This window comes from Barbus barbus (assembly GCF_936440315.1).
Source record: "Barbus barbus genome assembly, chromosome: 45".
Taxonomy (NCBI): Eukaryota; Metazoa; Chordata; class Actinopteri; order Cypriniformes; family Cyprinidae; genus Barbus; species Barbus barbus.
The window spans coordinates 7,624,997-7,651,178 of NC_136723.1; the positions used below are offsets into that span (position 1 = coordinate 7,624,997).

Consider the following 26,182-nt stretch of genomic DNA (forward strand, 5'->3'; position numbering starts at 1 on the left):
GGAAAAGCCAAAACAACAAAAGAACCCTCTGACTAATTAGGAAGTAAAGCTGTCTAAACTGACAAAACAAAAGAAAATTAATAACAGAAATGTACACTAACTCCCTAACTAAGCAAAAACAAGAGAAAAGGATTCACAGAAATAAAATGGCACCCACCTCCCAAAAGCTTCCAACATAGAGAGACACGTAGTGCAACAACAATGCCACTATGTATACGGGTGGCTTCAATAAGCTGTAACCTGAGTAAGCTTTACACAATACAAACTCTTACAAAACAATACAAGGCAGTTACAACACTCTGGAAGTCGAGCTTCAGTGGGGTAGACATGTTCACAGGCTTTTAAGCTTGCAACCTCTTGCACAGTAACAAGCAGCAGGTGAGAGCAATCACCTTCCTCTCCTCCGCACCTGGTTGAGCAGCAGTGACACACAGAGACACAGAAGGGGAGAGAGAGCAAGATAGCACACAGCAGCATGTAGAACCCAACAATACCTAATAAATAAACACGGAACGTAACTATATATATATATATATATATATTTCCATTTAGTTTGTTGAAGTATTAAAATAACTCAAATTAAATAAAACTAAAGCTTAATAAAAGACCTATACAGACATAATGATTACTTACCAAGTGGATGCTGCACACTGGTGGTGGTTGAGGAGAGACCCCCCACATGATTGTAAAGCGCTTTGGGTGTACGGTGTAAAATTTTAGTTAAATCATGTCTGAATTTATTATGAATGAATGAATGAATGAATGAATGAATGATGCATTTATATCGCGCTTTTACAAGCAAGCGCAGACAAAGTTAAGTTAAGTGTAGGTCAAAAACACATAAACGAAGGTCTACATGTCACTGTCTCTTCATATTTATAGAAAAGAGCTGAGTGAAGATCCTTGAAAATGATCCGTTTGTATTCCACATTCAAATAAGCGGTTTGTAACGTAAATAATAAACACACTGTAACAGTTACTGTGGTGCCATCTTGTGGATAGTATCAGTTCAGTAATGCAAATATAAAAGGGAGAGGAAAAACACCGCATGACTTTGCAGCACCAAATGCCATAATGCAAGGATCAAGAATCATATCAGATGCAGCCCTGCGGCATGCATGCAAAGCTTATCTCGGGATGCATACTTGAGCTTTTAAAAGCCTGTGCATCCTCCTCTTTAATGTCTTTGCGTCATATGGCCGATTCTGAGCAATCTGTGCGTCCGCGGTGCATCTACGTCACCCGCTGTGTTTCCCCAGCAGCTTCAGTTTTCCTTCACATCTCTGGGAAGCGCTGCCTCTCCTCGCCTTGACCGCAAAGTTGACTCCTCGCTCATGCCCTCAACGCGTTGCATGCATGTGGCGGGACGCGCGTGGTGAGGCAGGTGTCTGACGCGTGATCCGCAGCGGTGAGGCAGACAGCAGCACTCAACATGACCGAGCTGGTGGTGCGGACCCTTCCGTCTCCTTCAGGTGTGCAGGGTCCCGGCCCGGACGCGTATAAAGGATGGCTGTTTAAATGGACCAACTACCTGAAGGGTTACCAGCGCCGGTGGTTTGTCCTGAGCAACGGGCTCCTGTCGTACTACAGGTAACGTTACGCGCGCTGCGTTTGGGTCGATGCGCGTGACTTTGCTGTGTCACCCTTTTCACCCGCGGCACATTATTTGACCTTCTTTGGGATAGGGGTTGTTCAGAAGTTTTAATTAAAAACGTGTTGGCACCTGTGGGCACCACTGACATTTTTAAGCACAAGTCTTAGCTGTCCATGTTGCAACAATGCCTCTCCTGTCCTGTTTATAATTAGTAACGAGGACATCTGGAGCATAGCCTAGATCAAGTTTCCACCCTTCTTCAAGGGCCTTACTGACCAACTCTATTTAATATATACAGTGTTTTTATATTTAGCCTATACATGCAGTGGGGGTCAAAAAAATCATGAATGCAAAAAATAAACATGAATGTCTTCTTTGCAGCATGAATCTTCAAGTTTGTGTACTGTAAAACCTAGTTATCATGTTTTCCAGGATGATTTGAGAAGGTTTCAAAGAACATATTGTGCTTCAGTGAAATCTGTCAGTCTGTAAAGTAGTTAAATACTCGGTGTCAACAATTTGCTTTCATTTCATAAGAGACCTTTGGGACACTCTGAAATAAAAATTCCTGATTTGAATGTGTGGTTTGCATATTCTGTTTTGAATATTATTAAGGTTATTACTCTCCATGATGATTCCTTTTGTACCCTTCAGAGGCCTTTTCATCTGTGCGGCTGTAAATGTTAGCTTGCTATACTGCAGTGTAGATTTATTGTGGATTTGATATTAATGATGCTCTGATTCAGCACTCTTGGACTCAGAAATCCTGCAGTCATTTTCTTGCATGATATCTAGTGAGGAGAATAAAATGTAAATAAATATGATAAAATGTTAGGTAATAGCAAATGAGATTAAAATAGCTGAGAAATGAGTAAATAAAATAAAATCAAATATATATATTTTCCCCACACACTAATAATATATTCACTTAGAACAGTAAAATGATGTAAAATTACTTTCTACAATAATTATGATAGCAAATTCAATCAAAATAATTAAACAATAAAAATAAATAATGCTTTTTTACCCAATAATTACTTAATATGCTTAAGTCACTCATATTAATAAAACAATAAATTATTCTTTAATTAGTAATTATTCACAATAATAAATTCACTCATAATACAATAATAAAAATAAATTATTATACACAATAATTACTCACAATAATGAAGTCTCACATAATAAAAAATATTTTACACAATATTTACTCATTAATATATTCTCCCATTATAATAAAACAAAAATATTATTTACAGCCTAAATTCAAAAGTAAGTTTTATCGCATAACACTCATAATAATAAAATAATTATAATAAATATTTACTAAATTATTTACAATACCAAATTCACTCAATAATAAAATATTTTTTACACAGTAATTACTCACAATATTAAATGCACCGATAAAGATAATTATTATTATTTTTTTACAGCATAATTACTAACAATTATATGAATATATTCATATACTCATTAAAATAAAATAAATGTTATTTACAGCATGATTTATCACAATAAAATGTCTAAATTAACTCGCAATAATAAAAATAATAATAATAAATATTTACTCAATTATATTACTAAATTCATTCAATAATAAAAAAAATACACAATCATAACTTCACTCATACAATAATAAATTCACTCATAATGATAAATAAAAATCTTACAATAATAGCTCTCAATTATGAATTCACTGTCAATTCAGAAACTGTGCATTAACTATTGTCAAGGCTGCTGGTAGATTTTTGGGCCTGACACAGTTATGTTGAGTATCTTTGAATGGCCAGTAAATCATTCTGGCTGATATATCAGTCTATCACTATTATAAGAGTGTGTCTGTGATGCTGTGGATCTGTGACTTTCAGCTAGATGCTTCTTAAACTCACATCAGTGTGTGTTTGTGTATATGTAAATTTGTCTTTAGGACTCAAGCAGAAATGGCACACACCTGCCGAGGCACGATTTCCTTGGCGACGGTGCACATAGAGGTGGGTGACACCTGTCACTTTGTGCTGACGAGTGGAGGGCGGAGCTACCACCTGAAGGCGTATTCAGAGGGCGAGTGTCAGCGTTGGGTTTCTGCTCTGCAGCAGGCCAAAGCTAACGCCACTCAAATGATGCCACATTCAGGTGAGTTACGGGTCGCAGTGCCCATCAAAAGCATCCCAGAATGCAGTTGGTGTGCAGAGCTGTAATTTAGGGGAGGGGGGGTGACTTTGAATGTGATAAAATGCAAGATAGATTCATTAATTTTTTTTTTGCTCGCTAGATAATTCCCATACTTTGCCGTTTGAAATGTGGAAAATGGTCATAAAGAATGAGAAGTGATGTCAGCGTGTTTGTTATTGTTTAAGTAATGTGTCTTGTTATACATTTATATCTCAACCATATACATTATTTTTATACAGGTCTGCATTCTTACCTTCTAGTACCTTTTTATTGTAGGCTATGTAGTAAAACTAAACATCAATTTTCTTTTCTGTCCTAATGCACTTAAATGACAGTGTGTTACACATAAATTATTTATTTATTGCCGATTTACCAACCAGATCTCACATGTAAAAACTGAGAACATGAATGCACAGTAAAATGATTTCCACTAACTAAAATATTGTCACTAACGATTATTTTGGTAAGCGAGTAATCGGTCGATTATTCTAACAATTAATCGAGTAATTGGATAATTATGATTCTTTTTTTTTGTGGTAGTAAAAATAGACTTAACCAAACAATAGCATTTAAAATGACTTAAAATATATAATAGCATTGACGAAACAACATTTAATTCCAAATTTCCAGTTATTCTTAAATATTTGGTCATTTCATAACGACAGAAATGCTATTTCTTGAATATGTGGACATCAAACTCAGAGTGAGGGTTTAAACTTTTATTTTAAATTCGGTGCCAATAGCCTCGTAATTAGTGCACCAACATACAGTGCAACTGTGCTAACAGTGACCCGAGTTCGAACCCTATCTCGTGGTCCTCTCTTCACCCAATGCTTTCCTATCTGCTCTATACTGTCCTGTTCGAACAAAAGCATAAACAAGCCCATAAATATTTTTTAAAAATTGTATTTTGAAATCGTGATGAAGTTTGCGTATGGAGAAAGATATTGTGGTATTCTTTTGTGTTTGCATAGGTTTATAAATGATTTACCTTAGAAATCTGGTGAAATGGCGAATTGTAGCATTTGTGAATTCACAATAGTATTATGCTTTATTATAATTTTTAAAAGGATTTAATATATCATGCATCCTTGGAAAACGGTCTAATACTGTGTTCCTCGTCTTCGACACGGGCAAAATGCAATCTAGGATTTTTTAAAATCCAATTGAATTGAGAAGTCGTGACAGTCCTAGATAATATATTACAACAAATAAATTATATTGTATGCAAGCAATATATAATTTCTATAATGAAGCATAAATATTCAGAAAAAATATTTGCATTCTTCAAGCAAATGCCACTAGGGGGTAGCATTGTTCATGATTTTTTGAAGATGATTTTTATATATATGTAAAATAGTTATAAATGCACAATCATATGCAAAGTAATTATTATTTCCTCATAAAGATTATGTATTAAATGTGCTTATTATTTTTGTGCTACATATTTTAAATTTACAAATTGGCTAATTTTACGACTCCTCCTACATGATGGCATTTACATGAGCCTCTTTTCTTGTACAGTTTGCTACCAAATGTGATTAATCTGCATACTGCACACCTTCCCATTGGGATGATATAATGTGCTGCTGAATGGAGTGACAACATAAGCTCCGCCCCTCACACAGTTTGGAGAATGTGAGTGGAAAGAGGGAGGGTGAGAAGGAAAACAGGAGCGAGAGGGATTGGAGGGAAGCTGGGAAGGTGACTGAGTAGACTGAGAGGGAACGCTACATTTTAACATCATTTTCACTAAATAAGCTTTGCTTTTTTTGTATTTATCAGTGATTCGAGAAAAGGTAGGAAAAATTCTAAATACATATGTTTGATTGCCATTTATGCAAAAGCATTTGTCTTTTGTCTCACTAGACAAGCTTGTGTTTTATTTTAGTAGTATATGAATTTAGTGGAATTGTCTGGTTTACATACTAGTTTAGCTTTAATGTCAGCTTTAAGTTCTGTTTGCAGTGGTTTTTTATGATCAGTTACAGGAATGAGTGTCTCTTTATAGATTCTCCGAAGCACATTGTGGCTGCTCTGTCAATCATTTCACATTTAATATAGCATGTTTATGTTTGCATGTGGTCACTTACTCTTTTATGGGCTAAATGCATTTATGCTTACAGCTTAGTCTCAGGATTTGGATTGGAAATCTATTGAGCTAATGTTTGACTATGCATCAGCACAATATGCTAAATTTAGAACTACATTTACAAATTTTCTGAAGTAATGTGAGCAATGCTTGCCTGTGTTCGGTTGTCAGGGTGTTTCTAGGTTGTTGCTAGCAAATTGTCAAACGAGTCCACATTGAGTGTGGTCTGAAAGTTGTGTTGTAAGTGTGAGAAACTTAGAACACGACTCTGTGCAAATCAGATTATCTGTGATATAAAGTAAGCAGGCCGATGGGACAAATTGGATTGTCAGACAGCCAGTGAATTTAACCGTTGCTTGTTTTTGAAGATCCTTCCTGTCTTTTTCGCTGAATCTTGCCTGTTCTGCGATCTGCTGTTAGTTTAGGTGTGGTTATTCAGAGATGAGTCACTCGTGTGTCTCCAGCAGGTCAGAGGAAGGGGATCTTTAATGGATTCTCCAGCGTTGGTGCTTTTCACTCTTACGCCTGCTGAGGTTGAGTGAGCCTCTCTTGCTCGCTCTATTTTCATTCCCCTACAATCCCACCTTCAGGACTCCCTCTGGCTGCAGATGTGGCTCTGTGATGTAAGATGAGGCAGTCGAGCACCTTTGGCAGGAGACGCAGGCACACAATGGCTGTATGTGGGTCATCAGACTGGAGGAGTTCTCATTCTCTCCTCTTTGATTCTGCTCTCTAGAGATCCACACTAATCCACTTTGCCTCGATTGTTTTCTTGGCAAGCAGAAAATTGCTTGTCTTTTGCTTGGATTGGTTTGAAGGCGCTTTGGCTTAAGATGCGGTTTGGGTAAAAAGATTGAAGCTGGCATTTCATGTAATCTTTGCAGATGATGGGTTCGGTTGATCCCCACTGTAAAAAAATAATAAATAAAATCGAACTTGTAAAAAGTATCTTGAATAAAGTTTTTTTTTTTTTTTTTATAATAGGAATCAGTTTATAATTTTGTGTGAACTGAACAAGAATACTCAAAATCTTTCTAACAAAAGTTGTTTTGTTGACATTACTTGGATATAACTATACAATATGTTGCAAAGACATGCATTATTTTATTATAATGAATGAACTAATTTTCCTTAACCAGCAAAAGTTTAACTAGGTATTGTTTTTTTCATGGCTGATATGATGCAGATTACTTTCATGCTTATATTTCCAATCACCAATATCCAGAAAAGATTGAATTATTGATTTATTTTTGTTTTCTGATTTTGACACAACAAATAAGACTTTTTCAAATGACCTAAATACTAATTATACTAACTACCTAATAAATAAATAATATTACAATGAAAAACAAAAAATTAAAACATAGCATTTATTATTATTTTATTTGGTCTCTGCTTTTTTTCCACAAAAACAATTATAATACTACAATGAAAAACATTTATTATTATTATTACGATTATTATTATGCAGTAATAATAATTATGAAAATTTGCTATGTAAATAGTTGCAAATTAATTTTGGTCTAATTTTTGTCTAACTGGTAAGCTTGTATTAATACATTATTATTAATTTAATGAAATGAAATTAAAATATCAGTTATTTTGTATTATTAAATATGCAAACAATGCTTGTGTTTTTTTTTAACAATTTCATATGTTCATTTAGGCTGCATTTATTTGATCATAAATACAGTAAAAACAGTAATATTGTGAAATATTATTGCAATTTAAAATCACGAATAATTTATATCTGAATAAATATTTTTTAAATGTAATGTAATTTATTTCTGTGATGCAAAGCTAACTTTTCATTTTCTGAATATTTTTTAAAAATGTAATTTATTTCTGGATTGCAAAGCTGAATTTTCAATATTATTACTCCAGTCTTCAGAGTCACATGATCCTTCAGAAATCATTCTAATATGCTGATTTGATGCTCAAAAAAACATTTATTATCATTATCAATGTTAAAAACAGTCATGCTGCTTTATATATTGTTGAACTGTGACGCATCTTTTCCAGATATAACATATTTCATGTATAACATAGTCAGGGTCACCTGATGATCTGATCAGGGTGCAGCAGGTCATTTAAAGGTCGAGCTTCTACCCTTTCATCTCTAGTCTCTGATACACAGATTGAGCAAGTTTCAGTTAACAGCGTGCCAGCATGTGGACTGCTCATCTCCTCGTGTAGCCACCTCAGCCTCACACAAGCAAGTGCTTCCAAAAATGTCTTTCGTCACACAAGATGCAATTTGCAGGCTGTTCTCGTCTGTTTTCCAGTTGAGTGATGGCCATGTTGTGTGAGAGAGCAGGCAAAGCCAGACGCATTAGCTGGTTTTGTTTCTTTCATTTTCCTTATAGCTTCTAAAAATAGCCGTCCTCCCAATTGCTTGGGACCTTGTTTCCATGGTAACCATGTTCATTCACAGAAATCTGGTGTTTTGAATGGGTTGCTGGTTATTATGACGCCTCTCTTCACCTACTGCCCACATTCAATTGAGATGTCCTTCAGCTCTATAATGAAATCTAAATCTGGATCTTTCTTCCTCTGATTGCTTGCTTTCTGTTTGAACATGTTATCTCTCTCTCTTTTTCTCTCTCCGATGGCCATCTCCTCCCATTATGGCTTCTGTCCATATCTGTGGTCATTTTTCAGCATCCATTTAAAGCTTGGCTGGAAAATATGCTTCTAATTGAAAAGACCTCCACAAAAGGACAGTTTTAGTTGTCACGTCAGAGCCCTCCAGCACTGCGTCTGTGTGCGTTTGTGCTATTTATAAAGTTATTTTAGTTCAGCCCGCAGCGCTGCAGTGACCAATTCGTTTGGCTGCAGAACATCATAACACACAATAACTTCCCTTATTTAAAGGAATGTGCCATAACTTCTGTTCATCACTGGAATCATTTTGAATCGTCCTTCAGTTTGCAAAGAACAAACAAAAACTGCACAAACATGAATTTGCTTTGTTTGGAAATATGTGGCAGGGATTTTCACATTTTTGAACGCCAAGTACTGCCAAATATGGCAGTCCCCTTTATAGGACCCTTTTTCTAAAATATAAACACATTTATATATTTTAAGGCTCAGTTTTACTGTGTGAAAAAAATAGTAGGATAAAGACAACATTCGGAAAGAAAGCAAGCATCATTATTATTAATCATTATTTTAAAAAATATAAATAATTATTATTATTTTGACAAATTATAAATTAAAATAGAATAAAAAATTTTATTGCACTTTTTTTTTCTCTCCAGAATTTTCCACAGACCCCCTAAAACTGATTCTCAATCAAGGCCCTAGAAAATAGTTTATAAAAAATGTTGCTTGTCCAGTAGTGATTTAAAAGCTATACAAATTAATTTGAATGATAAAAATTATTTTACATTTTATTAGCTAATAATGCATTTTGTTCACAAAGTTTTAGTCGCTTCTTTTAGCTTACAATGACAACTTGAATGGTAATCAATACATTTAAAAATAAATTTTTAAACAACACAACTTTATAATATCATACTATTCATACAGTTTTGGAATAAAATTACATGAGCTGAGGGATAGACTTGTTAAATAATTTTTTGTGGTAATTGAGAGCATGTCACATGCTGTCAATGCGCCTTCTTTGGAGTACATGACGTATTTAAATTGACAAATGAAAATGAGGCTGTGCTGGATAGCTGTTCAACTGTTTGTACTTTTCATGTCTCAGTTTTTTAGCTACTGGACCTTTTTTTGTAAAGATGTATTGTTAAAGTGCCCCTATTATGGGTTATAAAAGGTTTCCATCACGGTTACCACCTCTCCTATGTAAAAAAAACCCTCTCAATGCCCAGGAATTTGAAATCAGAAAAATAATGTTTTGCAGAGTCATAATTAAGAAAAACCGGAGAAGTATCATCCTGCCTCCATATAGCGCTCATATGTTCAACAATTCTAGAGCGCAATGCATGTTTTGTTTTTCCAACATACAATAAAGGGCAAGAACACATAATTATGTATATCACATGTTGTTTTGCATGTGATGAATTGTTTAATTTTATAAGTTTTACCCGTTTGTGGATGTGTAAATGAATTGCATTTTAAATAATGTGAACAGGCAACACAATCTTTACACTGAAAATTTCCATGGGCATCAGAGAGGGTCCCAAGAGTGGGGATGTGGGTATCTATACAATTTATCCCGTAAATTTGGAGGCCTGGAATGAACAAAGAGAGGTGGATCAGTGAACAGGCCTGACAAATAGCAATCACTCTGTATAATGTGCCAATGATTATTGATTGCCTTTTTGATACCTGGACTCAAGGGACTAAAAGTAGATTTGAATACAAAAGAAAACTTCTTATACTTGGGGGTCAGGCTGGTTTGTTCTGGCAAAGATCTAATTTTGTCTAAAGCAGTATCTTGATTGCATATCCCCGAGATCTAAAATCGCTATACAAATTCTGGGCTTTGGCTTCAAAATCATCCTTGTTAGAACAAATGTAAATTTGTGGAAATAAAACTTCTTCTCAAAAAGGAAATCGTTCTTTGTCAAAACTAATTCAGTCATATCCACAATAAATTTCTGTAGTGTGCAGACAAATTCAGCTATCTATTTTCTTATATTATACATTTATTTTTAGCTTATTTGCTCAACGACTCCTAAACGATTCGCTCAACGATTAATTTTTCCAAACCCCTCCTTTGCGTGACGATTGGTCGATTTCATTTAAAGCAGTGTTTGTGAGCGCAGTGCTGCTTTGTGTACAGCTTTACCAGGGAAACCAAACCAAAAGTGGCACCTAGTGGCAAAGAATGAATTAGCATTTTCATGCAGACCAACCCAGGTCTGTACGCGCAACAAGTGGGCGGGCAATATGCTAATGTTTCATGTTGACGTCAACATGGAAACGGCTTAGGATTCATTTTAAAAACGACTCATTTCAATGATACAGAGTCCACTCTTTCTTTTGAGAGACAATGGGCCTCATTTACGAAACGAACGTAAGACCGAAAATTGGGCGTACGGTCGTTTCTACGCAAAACTTGGAATTTATCAATACGGACGCGAGCGGTGGCTACGATCAAATCTCACGTCGGGTCTGAGCTTGTGTACGCAAGTTTTTGAGTTAGCCTGAACTAATTTGTGTTTTACTTCATAGTTTAATATAAAATTTTATAGCTACTAATTTTTTCATTCTTGTTTTGTAATATCGTTAAATTTAAAGGGTTTGTTGTGGATTAAAGAGAACTAAATAATCTATATAGTGTTTATAATGTTTATAAATGTTTTGTTATATTTAATGGTATTTAATATACATATAAATTAATGCCATTGTTTGCAATTATAAGGTTAGAGGGTGTTTTTGGAGTAAGATCAATTTCTCTTTCATGAGATTACTTCCTCTTTTTGGCCGGGTTTTGTTTCTCTGTTTTCGTAAACTTTTGGGGCAAGGCTTATAATCCGGGGTGTTTTTAGGGACGTGATCGTCAAACAACGATTGTTTTCTGCCGCCACATTTATCAACGTACGATCTTTCGTACGATGCGATTGGCGGCATACGAATGTTTCATGAATCACACGTGAGCTGTGTCGTAAGTTGATTTGTGTGCTCGGATCTGCACTCGTTTCTACGTTAGATTGATTAATGAGGCCCAATAACTTTATACACTTTGCAGGATGTTTTCATTCACTTAGAGCTGTGTTACACACTGCATGAAAGGTCATTTTCAAAAATCCATAATAGGGGCACTTTAATGTTTTGTTGACTTTACCTAGCTACAATAAGTACAACCCGTTGAAAGGACAGCACTTTTTTTTGTTTTCACTCATGTCAAATTAAAAACAGAGTTATACTTCACTTATATCTTCTCATTTGGTGTCTATCTCTCCATTTAACTATTCTGCAGATGACTCTGGAGATGAGGGTCCACTAGCCCAGCCGGATCGTGCTCTGATCCAGGGGGCGCTCAAGACTCTGGCCAGCAAGCTTGAAGACCTCAGCACCTGCAACGAGCTCATAGGGAAACACGGCGCCGCCCTCCAGCGCTCCCTCTGTGAACTGGAGGACCTGCGCGCCCCCAGCGACGGTGTCGATAAACTGAAGACCGTCAACGAGCGAGCCACTCTCTTCCGCATCACTTCCAATGCTATGATCAATGTGAGTTTCAATGGCATTCTTGTTAAGTTGACTCTGCATTTTAAATGTAATTATTTTTGCATAAAAATACACATTTTATAAAAAAAAAATGGCTCAAACTGTAGCAGAAAATGATGTATCTAAATGATTGGGCTGGTTTTTGGATCAGGCCTGCCAGGACTTTGTGGATCTAGCGGACGCACACAGCCGGCGGTGGCAGCGCGCACTGCAGTATGAGCGAGAACAGCGCCACCACCTGGAGGAGACTATCGAGCAGCTAGCCAAACAACACAACAGTCTGGAGAGAGCCTGGAGAGAATCGCCTAGCACACACAATAGTGAGGCTTTTTGACTGTTTTTTCTTCTGTGGAGCACAAAAAGCAATGTTTTGTAGATTGTCTAAGCTGCTATTTTTTTCTTAAATGAGTGTGAAGAACTAACCAGGGCTTCATGCATCAAAAAATACCATAAAAATTATTTTGACTCATGTGAACTAAATTCCAAGTATTCTGAAATTATATGATAATTTTAATGTACACCATCATTTAAAAGTTTGGCGTCAATAGAGTTTTTTTTTGTCTTTTTTTTCTTTTTTTTTTATAAAGAATGCCTTAAAAGGACAGTAAAGACATTTGGAATGTTCCAAGAAATTACTATTTCAAATAAATGCTGTTCATTGAACTGTGTGTTTATCAAAGAATCCTGAAAATAAAACTTATCACTGTTTCCACAAAAGCATAAATAGCACAACTGTTTTCAACATTGATAATAATCAGAATATGTTTTGTGCAGCAAATCAGCATATTAGAATGATTTCTGAAGGATCATGTGGCACTGAAGACTGGAGGAATGATGCTTAAAATTCAGCTTTACATTACTGGAATTAATGACATTTTAAAATATATTATCTTAGAAAACAGCTTTTTCATTTTAAAATTATATTCCATAACATTAATGTTTTTACTGTGTTTTGATCAAATTAATGCAGCTTTGTTGAGCATAAGATACTTCTTTAATAAACATTAAAAATGTTTCTGTTCCTCTATTATCAACATGTATTAATGATAAATGAATATCAATAAGTAAAAGCATGAATATCTTCATATAATTAAATAAGTTTAAAAAAAGTAAAAAAAAAAATTTGCCATGCAAAGCAGCTTAACTAAGTATATACATTTATAAATGATGCTATATGCATGTTATTATGCCAGACTTAAAATGCAACACTCAGTTTTATGCAAATGTAATACAATTGTTATGCCTGTCATTACATGACTTTTTCTCTGTGTTGATCTTCAGAAGGGGCAGAGGGAACACCGGAGGGAGAATCCAGTGAAGAGAATGAAGACATAGAGTTCTTTGATGCCATGGAAGATTCTCCCGCCTTCATCACAGTGCCTGCAGACGATCACTCACAACACAGGTCCATATATAGATATATATAGATATATAGATCATATGATAACCAGTGGCTTTCAGTCACAGGCCCAGACATCACAGTCCATGTGGGGAAGTTGTGGCCTAATGGTTAGAGAGTCAGACTTGTAATCCAAAGGTTGTGGGTTTGAGTCTCGGGCCGGCAGGGATTGTAGGTGGGGGGAGTGAATGTCCAGCACTCTCTCCACCCTCAATACCACGACTGAGGTGCCCTTGAGCAAGCCACCGAACCCCCAACTGCTCCCCGGGCTTAAATTTAAGTTTTTAAAGAAGATTGTACCAATGGGAAAATCTGAACCTACCTCAATTAATATAGGGTTAGATGTGAATGGAGAGGTAAAATATGATAAAAGAATAGTTGCAAATACATTTAATATTCCTCCTATATTTAAAAAATGCCTTATTTCTACTTTGTATTAGCTCACCTATCGACTGATCCATCCAGGAACTGGCTCTTTGTTTAATTCGCACCTCCCTAAAGGGAGCTACTCTGTCTACAACATTTAGAAAACAATCTTTAAATTTCCCCCAAGCCTTTTTACATCTGTAGCTACCAATTTAGTGGAACAGCTTCCCCCGAGTAAGGGAAGCTATGGGATTGAAGTTGTTAGAAAGTTTTCTGAAAGAAAGGGTGTATTGCCAAACTCTTTTTCTTTTTGTAAGGTTTCGGTAGAAGAGATTGTGGTCATGTTAGAGCAGATACAGGTGTCTAAAGCCCTATTCGCACGGGATTGGTATTATCTGGGGACCATGTGTGATTTTGAAATTACCCCCCACATCTGAATTTCGTGTGGTGCATTCGCACGGGATAAGCAAAGCCTGTGATTTTATTCGAATTTACTGACTTTTCTCCCAGATACCCGGATGTCAAGGCTTTGAGAGTCCCGTTCTATGGTCCAATTAGATGGATTTAAAAAAAAGAAACTAATATAGTTTCGTGCCCTGTGTCATGTCATTTACATTTCACCAGGTTAAAAATCTCAAGCTTTATGCTTGATTTATTTGTAACGCATTAACCTCAAAACCTTTACAGCTTTCTCTTTCTGCAAATTGTATGGTGAAGCGATATGACAGCACCCAAAATACTATCAAACACTCCAAGGCAGCTCCATTCTTTGGGAAAGATGGATAAAAAGGTGCACAGGAAACAAAAACCTTGAAAAATGATATACGACCCGCCAAATGCTGGCCAAATCACAAGAGATGCCGATTCGCACGGGACTAATATTATCACAGGACCTCGGTGTTCGGCAAAATATGGTAGGTCATTTGCGGGGGAATTTTTACTTTTACATTACTATTATTAAATTACTACTAATTACTAATACAGACATGGCCGATTCGCATGGGATTAAGATCACAGACAACCTCCGCAATTATTACAAATGACTAGAGGTCACCAGGTAATACTAATCCTGTGCGAATACGGCTTAAGGCAACTGGCTTGGATGGTATCCCAGCAAAATTTTTACGGGACGCAGCTACTACTATTGCAGCAACTTTTGCACATATTGTGAATCTTTCTTTTGAGAAAGGAATAGTACCAGCAGATATGAAGATGGCTAAAGTAATTCCACTATATAAGAAGGGAAATAGACTGGATCCTGGTGATTATAGACCAGTTTCTATTGTGTGTGTTGTTTAAAAAATTATAGAAAAAGTTGTGCATAAACAGATTTATGATTATGTCAGCAAGAATAGATTAATTTATGATTTCCAGTCTGGTTTTAGATGGTCTTAATCAACAGACACTTGTTATTGTTTTTGACAGATTGTATTAGAAAAGAGGTATGGTCCTGCTAGATCTACAAAAAGCTTTTGATACGGTGAACCATTCAATATTATTGGTCAAAGTAGGAGCTATGGGTTTTTCAGATATAGTTAAATCATGGTTGGCTTCGTATTTATCAGGGAGAGAGCAAAGGGTAGAAGTTGGAGGGATGCTTTCTGAGAGTAAAACAGTTTACAATGGAGTCCCACAGGGTAGTGTATTAGGTCCTCTTTTGTTTTTATTATATATCAATGATATCCAGGCTGTTTGTGAGTGTAATATGTTCTTATTTGCCGATGACGCTGCTTTATTGGCTTCTGGGAAGGATGCTAATAAAATTCAAGAAAAGTTAGGTGAAGAGTTGGTTAAGGTGAAGGATTGGCTGACGGAAAATAAGCTTTTATAACATTTAGGAAAAACAGAATCTATTATTTTGGGGTCTAAGTATAAATTGAGTAAGGAGGATGATTTGGTAATCAAAGTTGATGGGTATGAACCAACTAATAAAACATCAGTCAGTTATCATGGATGTGTTCTGGACAATAATTTAAGTGGGGCTAGTATGGCTAGGAAAGTGTTTGGAAAAGTGAATGCAAGAATTAAGTTTATATCTAGATATGCTGTTTTTTTTGGATAGAGACAGTTTAATGGTACTTGCTACAGGCTTAGTTCAGTGCCATTTTGATTATGCATGTTGTTCGTGGATGACTGATTTATCCAGAACTTGGATGATAAAGTTACAAAAATCACAGAACAAATTGATAAGATTAGTTTTAGGATTACATTGTTTTAGTCATGTGGATAATATTTACTTTCAACAGCTTGGTTGGTTACCAATTGAAAGAAGATTAGTATTACAGAAAGTAAATTTAGTTCATAAAATCATTAACGATAGGGCTCCAGTATATCTTCATTCTTATTTTTCTCGGGTTAATGTAAGACGTGGTCATTTTACCAGACAGAGCATTATGGATATTAATTTATGTAGATACAGGACACTGTATGGTCAAAGATCGTTTAAATATTCAGGTGCAAAGGAATGGAATATGCTGCCGTTAGATATTAAGGTATTAACAAATTGTGAGGGTTTCAGAATAAGGGTGAAGAGGCTGTTTTTAGATAGGATGTCTTAAAATGTATTTCAAGGAATTGTTGATCTGTTTGTTATTTTATGGGAGTGAGTGGATTTTTGACTAGGATTTTCTTCTCTCTTTTTAAAGCAAGGACTAAAATGGAAACAAGTTACTATTAAGTTACAATGAAGGTTGTAACAGTGAATTACTACTTTGTTTGTGTCAAATCAACTCAACTCATGTGCTGCACTATTAATTGAATATTTTTTTAGGTGTCATCGATTTTGGATGCGCATTCTCTTTAAGTGGTGCTTCAAAGCAAAATGAATTGTGGTTTTCATTGTCAGTTAGATGGTCTCTTCCTGTATAAGTGCATGGGCAGTTCTTGGCCAAAATAAGTGGATGTTAAGTGGAATAATGTTACTGTGAATATTGCACACAACAAATTGTTTTCAGCATCTGTACAGTGTTAATCTACTCTGTGCTTGAATAATAAATTATCTTTCCCTAGTGTGGCTTGTCAGCACAATACATATTTACGGTAAGAAGCAATTTGATATTTTATCCCTCACTTGTGTTTCTGTGTGCGTCTTAGACACTTGAGCAGTAATCAGAGCGTAACCAGTGGAAGTTTATCCAGTAATTGGAGCCAGGATGACATTGTGAGTTTAGGCTTTTGTTCCACACATGCCAAATAGCATTCATCTTTATTAAGACGTTTGTTCACTGTAGCGTTTTCTCTGTGTTTACAGGATGGTTCTGGTAGCTACTTACGCAGGGGCAGACGCTGTCGTATCCCAGATAAACCCAACTACTCCCTGAACCTGTGGAGCATCATGAAGAATTGCATTGGAAAGGAGCTCTCGAAGATCCCCATGCCTGTGAGAGGAGCCTCAGAATTTGTGTTATATAGAACTGAGTTATAAGCTATTGGAGATAATGCCCAATGATTGTTAATAAAGAAATAGTTCAACCAAATAAGGAAGATTTGCTGAAAATGTTCTCATCCTCAGACTATCCAAGATGTAGATAAGTTTGTTTCTTCATGGGAATGGACTTGGTTCCTCTGCACTAAATGGGTGCCTTCAGAATTAGAGTCCAAACTGCTGTATAATACATCACAGTAATCCACACCACTCCGGTCCAAGCTGCATGTTTATAATGAACAAATCCATCAGGAGATTTTTAACTTCAGACTGTTGCTTCTGGTTAAAATCCTCTATTCATAATACTGCTTTCTCTTGTCTGAATCAGGAGAGAAATATGCACCTATCAAAGCACAGTTTACAAGTGAAAACAGTCCAAAACAGTTGTAATATGTGGGTGATTTTTGATGTTAGAGGACAACAGGGGATGGACTTTTTCACTGGAAGAAGCGTTATTATGGATTATGGCCAGACGTTACAGTTTTTATGTTGAAACGGCTAATTTATAGATTTGTTTATTAAAAAACACAGATTTTTCCTTCACAAGATGTTAATTAATGGAGTGGTGTGGATTACTGTGATGTTTTTATCAGCTGTTTGGAATCTCTCATTCTGATGGCACCCATTTACTGCAGAGGATTCATTGGTGAGCAAGTGATGTGATGCTAAATTGGGTCAATTTTCATTTTTGGGTGAACCTTTTAAATTCTCAGAATCTTCATTATCAGCGTCTTGACACGTATCTGTGTGCGTCTGAATCCTCACTTCCAGGTAAACTTCAACGAGCCACTATCGATGCTACAGCGTTTGACAGAGGATCTTGAATATAGTGAGCTCCTGGACCGGGCGGCACGCTGTGACTCCTCTCTGGAGCAGATGTGTCTGGTGGCTGCCTTCTCCGTCTCGTCCTATTCAACCACCGTCCACCGCACAGGGAAACCCTTCAACCCCCTGCTGGGAGAGACCTATGAGCTTGACCGCGTAGAGGAGTACGGATACCGCTCCATCTGTGAACAGGTCCGAAACCACATACCAATTGTGTGTTTGTAATTAACAACAACATTTACATTTATATACACATTTTTACCTAATTATAGTTAATGCATCAAAATGTTGTCAGTGATTGAGTGACACACTGATTTCTCACCCTCTCTCTCAGATAAGTCATCACCCTCCAGCGGCTGCCCACCATGTGATTTCACAGCGAGGCTGGACCCTGTGGCAGGAGATCACCATCGACAGCAAATTTCGTGGCAAATACATCTCTATCATGCCTCTAGGTGATTCATCATGAGCTATGAGTCACCTTTAGAGCACATTCACATCATTGCATACAGACACAGATACAAAATCCATCAGTCATGGCTCCTTTTAGACTAATAACCAATTTCTAGTGATACATTAAGTTTGCAATCCAGAGTTACCTTTAAACATTGATTGACAGAGCAAATTTTATAATACATAGTTGTATTTTTTATTTGTATTTATATATACAGTGCTCTCCATAAGTATTGGAACAGTAAAGACAAAATTGCTCTGTTGGCTGTGGCGTCAAGACATTTGCAAATATGATTAAAAATGATTAAAAGATGAATATGAGACGAAACTACAGAATGTCAAATTTTATTATTAGCCGTTTCAACAAATACATGTTTTACCAAATAAAATTTTTACAGCACACAGAGTTCATCCCACTCATTGATGTGAGCATAAGTATTGGGACAGTTGAACATAAGACAGATATAAAAGATTAAAAGCTGTTATTTAGTTGCAGATCTCTTGCACACAATCACAGCAGTGAGTCTGTGACCCATAGACATCACCAGACTCTTGGTCTCATCCTTTGAAATACTTTTCTCAGCCTTTAATGCAGCCAATTCCAATTGTTGCTTGTTTTGGGGAGTTTCTGCCTTTACTCTCCTCTCCAGCTGGTGAAATTCATGTTCAATCAGATTTAAATCTGGAGATTGACTTGGGCAATCTAACACTTTCCATTTCTTTGCTCTTATAAATTCCTTGACTGAACTGGCAGGGTGTTTAGGGTCATTGTCCTGATGCAATATGAAGCACTTCCCAATGAATCTGGTGGCATTTTCTTGAATATTGGTAGGAAAGATGGTTTTGTACCCTTCCAAATTCATTCTGCTACTGTCATCATACATTAAGTCATCAGTAAAGTTGAGAGGGCCTGTTCCAGAGACAGCCATACATGCCCATGCCATGACACCACCTCCACCATGCTTTACAGATGAGGCTGTATGCTTGGGATCATTGCAGTTCCCTTTTTTTCTCCACAGTTTTGCTTTCCCATCACTTAGATAAAGGTTCATCTTTGTCTCATCGGTCCATAAACACAGTTCCAAAACTCTTCTGGCTCACCTTTGTGCTTTTTTGCAAACTCTAGTCTTGCCTTTCTATTTTTGGTGCTGGTCAGGGGTTTGCATCTTGCTGTGTAGCATCTGTTATTCTGTGTCAAAGTCTCCTGAGGACAGTAGATTGTCAGAGCATCACCCCAGCTTTCTGGAAGTTGTTGGTGATTTTACAGACATGTCTTTTAGGATTCATTTTCACAGCTTTTATGATTTGTCTGTCATCAACTACTGTTGTTTTCTCAGCCGATCAGGTTGTTGTTGGTTGCTGGTATCGCTGGTGGTTTCCAAACTCTTGATTTCTCCATGCCCTTTGTTTTTGCTAGAGCTCTAATTGACTTCCTCTTTTCTTTTAGCATCGAAATTGCTTGCTTTTCTGTCAAAGTCAGCTCCCTCATCTTCATCCTGGTTTGTGTGTCATCATCGAATGCAGGATTCAGAATACAGAAGTAATGGATATAACTGATACGACACATTCCCTGGTTTTAATATCTGAAGAATTAATGCAACAGGACACAGCTGATCACTTAGAAAGACCTGTGAGGCAACTGTTCCTATACTTATGCTCACATCAGATAGAGGGATGAAACTCTAAGAGGGCTGAACTTCTTAGCTGCTAAAACATCTATGTGTTGAATCACCCAATAATAAAATATGACATTCTGTAGTTTTGTCTCATATTCATCTTTTAATCATATTTGCAAATGTCTTGACTCCAGAGCCAACAGAGCAATTTTGTCTTTACTGTTCCAATACTTTTGGAGGGCACTGTATAAAAATGTGTAAGTGAATTTATATACACACACACACATACACAAATATATGTAATATATATGATATAAATAGTAATCTCATGATTTCTGACCAGTGTTTTAATATACTATATATATATATATATATATATATATATATATATATATATAAAATAATTAAAAAATATTAAATTTTGAAAACTCATAGGCTAGTATTAAAAACTACACTGGTTATCTAGATTCACTTTGCACAAATGCAGAGTGTCTGTATAGATGTGCCGCTTCCAGGTAAATGTTACTTCAAAGAAAAATTTCATTTGAGAAATGGTTTTTATTTTTATAGAACCTTTTATGCTGATGTTTATTGCAGGTCTCCCTGCAGCATCAAGATATTTTTAGAGTGAATCAACCTTCGCTTTTATTTCTATGTGCATGTTTCTCTTTCTCCTGCTGTTATTTTCTCATAGTGCCCCTCTTTGCTCTCTGCAGGCAACATTCACCTGAAGTTCCACACCAATGGGAATCATTATGTGTGGAGTAAGGTGACCTCCACTGTGCACAATATAATCGTGGGCAAACTATGGATAGATCAAGTATGTGCATGCTTTCATACTCTTTTCTTTTGTTTTTCTTTGTTTGTTATGTGTTTATATTACACATAACATTCCATATTGCACATCCTTCTAAATGTATGACACAATAGTAGAATTTTTAAAGAATATCCTGGTTATTATTATTTATTTTTTTCTGTTTAATAAAAGAGAATAGGGACAGGTGCTGACAAACTCCAAACTGAAATAAAAACATAAAGGTATCATTAAAGTGATTAAAAAAAGGCTCATACTCTGTAAATCAGAGTTAGTTTTATATTTATTAATATTTTGAATTGGCTTTTATTTTATATTTTACTTTTCATTTCAGTTTTAATTTAAGTTTCATTCATTTTATTTTGTGCTTTTGTCTTTTTAAAAATATTTCTATTTAGCTTTTGTATTTATTTTTATTTCAGTTTTAATTTTAGTAGTTTTAGTACTTCAATTTAAAATTATTTTTATTTCAATTAGTCACCAGGGCAACATTTCTATTTATTTCATTTAATGAAAACTACAAATAATTAATTGTTTAGTTTTAGTGCTATATTCCAAGTCTTTTGAAGCTGTATGACAAATTAGTTTGAGAAACTTGTTGAAATTGAAATCATTATTTACTAAATCTTTATTGTGGTGCTCAAATCAAACCATTTGATGTGTTACATCAGATTTGACCGAAGGAAACAAAGTTATAGAGGTTTGCAGCAACATGAGGGTGATTAAATGATGACAGAATTTTCATGTTTGAGTAAATTGTATGGTTTGAGTCCTCCCACGTGGTGAGGCATCACTCATCTTCAGCACTCCATCTGTTAGAGAAAAGTCACCATTGACACTGTTCTTCTCCATCTGTCTTCCGCTCCTGTCTTTCCCACTGCAGAGGAAACAGGAAACAATTATTACAGCTCTGGATTGAGTCAGTGGGGAATGCAGTTAAAATTAATTGACCATCAAGGCATGAAATCAAAATAGATCATATTAACTTCCTTAATAAATGTTCAATTCATGTCACTTAACTCTAATTCAAACACCTGCTCTTCATCACTTCAGCTCTGTCATTGATATTAAAATATAACTCTTTGTCTTGATGCAGTCTGGGGACATTATAATTATGAACCACAGGAATAAGGACAAATGCCACCTCAAATTCTCCCCGTACAGCTATTTTTCCAGGGATGTTCCACGCAAGGTCAGTCTGTGTATCAATCACTTTCATGTAGTCAGATGATTTTCCAGCATGTGAAATTTGAGGCTGCGTGCTGCTGCCCTCTGCTGAGCATTGATTGTAACCACAGGAGTGTGTTTGTATGTGTCCACAGGTAACAGGTGTTGTGATGGACGGCGAAGGCTGCGCCCACTACATTCTCTCTGGAACGTGGGATGATAAAATGGAAAGTGCAAAGATCGTAGAGAGCAGCCACGGCTGTGGAGGATCTGAGGGCAAACAGAAAACTGTCTATCAAACTCTACCACCAAAACTACTGTGGAAGAAATACCCTCTGCCGTAAGAGTCAGCCTGCCTATCTATCTATCTATCTATCTATCTATCTATCTATCTATCTATCTATCTATCTATCTATCTATCTATCTATCTATCTATCTATCTATCTATCTATCTATCTATCTATCTGTCTATCTGTCTGTCTGTCTGTGTCTCTTTATCTATCTATCTATCTATCTATCTATCTATCTATCTATCTATCTATCTATCTATCTATCTATCTATCTATCTATCTATCTATCTATCTATCTCTCTTTGTCTGTCTGTCTGTCTGTCTGTCTGTCTGTCTATCTATCTATCTATCTATCTATCTATCTATCTATCTATCTATCTATCTATCTATCTATCTATCTGTCTGTCTGTCTGTGTCTCTTTATCTATCTATCTATCTATCTATCTATCTATCTATCTATCTATCTATCTATCTATCTATCTATCTATCTGTCTGTCTGTCTGTCTGTCTGTCTGTCTGTCTGTCTGTCTGTGTCTCTTTATCTATCTATCTGTCTATCTGTCTGTCTGTCTGTCTATATTTCTTTATTTATAATATTTAAATACAAGGCTCAAAATTGCGATCATATTGTTTACATATGCTCCCGAAATTAAAATTTAAATATATTTGGGAAAATTTGTGCTAAGAAATTGTCTCAGTACACTGCATTTGCTATATATAAATTGTAGTTGTGGTGCTCCTTATTTTTTGCTGGTGCTCCTAACTTTCTGAAGTTTGGAGCACCAGTGCTGCCAAGCAATTAATTTAGTTTTGAGCCCTGATATATTTATATTTAAAAAAAAAAAAATCCCTGTAAATTTCTACTCTCTCTTTTTTTCTTCTGTAATTCCAGTGAGAATGCAGAGAACATGCATTACTTCTCTTCTTTGGCTTTGACTCTGAATGAGCCGGAGGATGGCGTGCCCCCTACTGACAGCCGCCTACGGCCTGACCAACAGCTGATGGAGGCGGGCTTGTGGGACGAAGCTAACACTGAGAAACAGCGTCTGGAGGAGCGTCAGAGACTGGAGAGGAGAAAGAGAGAGGCGCAGGCCAACCTCTCACTAGCAGAGGGTAAGAGCCTCAGACATTCATTGTTTCATATACCTAGTAGGCAGTATACATTACAAACAGTAGGAAAGTATCTCACTGCAGATGTTGTGTCCTGGATTTGACAGGTAAGGAGGCCGAAAGCCACCAGCCCTTGTGGTTTGAGAAAAGAACTGATACAGAGACAGGTGAGAGCAGCTACATGTATAAAGGAGGCTACTGGGAAGCCAAAGACAGAGAGGACTGGAGTCAGTGCCCTGCCATCTTTTGAAGTCTCTCTTCCATACCAGGACCAGCTTGCCATTCCAAGTCATCCTGTATTAGGAAAGCTGCTTATCAATGTTTCCCAGATGTGGAATATGCAGATTCCAAGGCACCCATATGTGTGTATATATATGTATCTTAATTTGATGTGCATTCATGGGGGCATTGAGACACCTGTATTGTAGCAGGGTAAATTCACATTGCATGGAAAACCGTTCTAAGCACAATAGGAGGCACTTTGTAAATGTGACAGAGACAGACGATGATCTGGGGAATGTAACACTTCACCAGGGACACGATTCTTCCTCAAAGCTGATTTATGCCCTGGTTTTTAACTGTTTCAGGTAACCTGTATGATATCCATGAATTATCTACCATTGTGTGATTCAGAGCACATGCTACTCTTGAAGTATGGAGACCGAATGCCCTCAAGACTGTGTTCCTCCATTGAGCTGTAGTGTAGATGAGGTGTTGTGTAGTTTCAATAGTGTACACATGCTCCATAAACAACCTAGATAGAATCCAGATCAGTGAATTGATGTTGCTTCTACAAAAATAACAATTATTAAGGCTTAGATATTTAATGCGAGAATTTGTTTTTAGCTGCCCGTTTAATTATTTAGCACAAGCGTAATGTAAATGTCATTGTGTAGGTGATGAATTATGGCTTAATGGAAATTCTCCATAGAGTCATGGCTAAATGTTTGCAAACATGCTAAAAAAAATCAAGCTATCAAGCAGTTATTTATTTAAATAGATGAATTAATAATACGTGCACATCGTTCCATTATATGACTCGTCTGCATGCAGTGCAGATTTTTTAAAATAATTATGCAAATTAAGCATGCACTTTAACAGACATGCTCATATATTTGTTTAACACTCACAGGAACACTCACTCACAGGTGTTTTGCAAACCTTTGGCCTTGACTATATTGTTAACAATTAGCATTTTGTGGTGGCAATAATTTCTAGTTTCCAATATTAGCTGCTAAAGCATAGTTACACTACATACTTCATTCATGCTGCAAGGAACAGTGGTCCGGAATGCTGACCGTAAACTGTAACCATAATAATGAGGATGAAGGCAAACTCATATTTGGGCATTAAAATATTCAGAATATTAACAGACCGCTGTTATGAGAGTATACCACGTCAGAACTAAATACATCGTGGACAGTGAAGAGGACTGACCATCTGTGTTTGAGTTTTTCAACCAAAAGTAAGTTGTTTTCAGAGATCTTGAGATCAGAACCACAAAAATGACAGAGTGTTAACCAGACATTTTGATAACCTTAATAAGCTGATTATTATAACTAGATAAATTTAATTATTATGATGCCGATATGGCAACACTGAGAGTTTCAGGTTTTTAAAATGTTGCATTCCAGGGACTCTTGTTGAAGTTCATCTCTCTAAATTTTTCACAAGATAATGATGTGAATTTGCTGTCTTGGTTGTTAAAATAATCTGAACACATTACATATAAAAGAAGAATATTAACAATAATTATGTGTGCAATATTTCAGTGGTTATTCAATGGTTGTTTGAGGTCTGTTGGTTTGTTTTATAGCATTTCAGTTCTTATCATGGCCAGAAGTTGGCACCAATTTACTTGTCTTCGAATAACTGGATCATAATTTCTCACTTAAAGCAACTCTATGCAGTTTTTTTTTTTTACCTTGAAATATCAGTTTCAAAATAATTCTGAGTCAATTTTCACTGAGTTTTGACTGGTATATTTACAACAGTGAATTCCACTCACTTGACTGTAGGGGGCGCCAAAGTAGCAAAAATACACAAAACTTTATTTTTTTGCCTTTATTATAATATGACAGTGGAGAGCAGACAGGAAGTGAAGTGGGAAAGAGAGTGGGCAGGGTCGAGAAAGGTCCTCGAGCCAGGATTCAAACTCAGGACGCCCGTAACGCAACAACATTGTGTCGGCACACTTGCCCACTATCGGCACGAACAAATACACAAAACTACATAGAGTTGCTTTGAGCTACATGGTAAAATACAACACAGTATTGTTTTAATCTTCTAGGAGCAATGTAGTCTCCTGACAACAAAAATATGCTGAAATCTACAGGGTGAATATGAAAGTGAATTATTTATTTTTACATTATCTCAATGTTTGTATTTGCATTTTGAACCAGACAATTTCAGCTGTAGTTGCACTCAAATATTTTTTTATTTAACCTTGATAAAATGTCTGGATGTTTTGTTCCACATCAATACTATAAAATAAATGTGTGACAATATTCTCAGTTAATTCTCTTTATAGTCAAAGTACTGTTGCACACTAAACACTCACTAATGGAAGATCCTTATGGTTCAGAAGTTCATACTTTATCCCCAGTGTTACATGTTACGTAATTTAATTACAAAATAAAAGTATTTGTAATTAGTTACAGTTACTGAGAAAAAATGTGTAATTAAATTAGTTACTTAATTAAATTACAGTCCACAC

At 36.1% G+C, this 26,182-nt stretch overlaps 1 protein-coding gene across 1 annotated transcript; it reads left to right on the top strand.

Moving 5' to 3' along the window:
* Positions 1–1,432: 1,432 nt before the first annotated feature.
* Positions 1,433–25,981, top strand: LOC306864383 (oxysterol-binding protein 2-like; the record flags this gene model as incomplete). Its single annotated transcript, XM_079408386.1, has 14 exons — positions 1,433–1,590; positions 3,525–3,730; positions 11,755–12,005; positions 12,154–12,322; positions 13,284–13,407; positions 16,861–16,927; positions 17,018–17,146; positions 17,963–18,208; positions 18,351–18,471; positions 20,802–20,905; positions 21,996–22,091; positions 22,222–22,406; positions 23,249–23,469; positions 23,574–25,981. 14 exons carry the CDS (start codon positions 1,433–1,435, stop codon positions 23,714–23,716), a joined length of 2,220 nt encoding a protein of 739 aa, XP_079264512.1. The 3' UTR covers positions 23,717–25,981.
* Between the last annotated feature and the right edge of the window lie 201 nt (positions 25,982–26,182).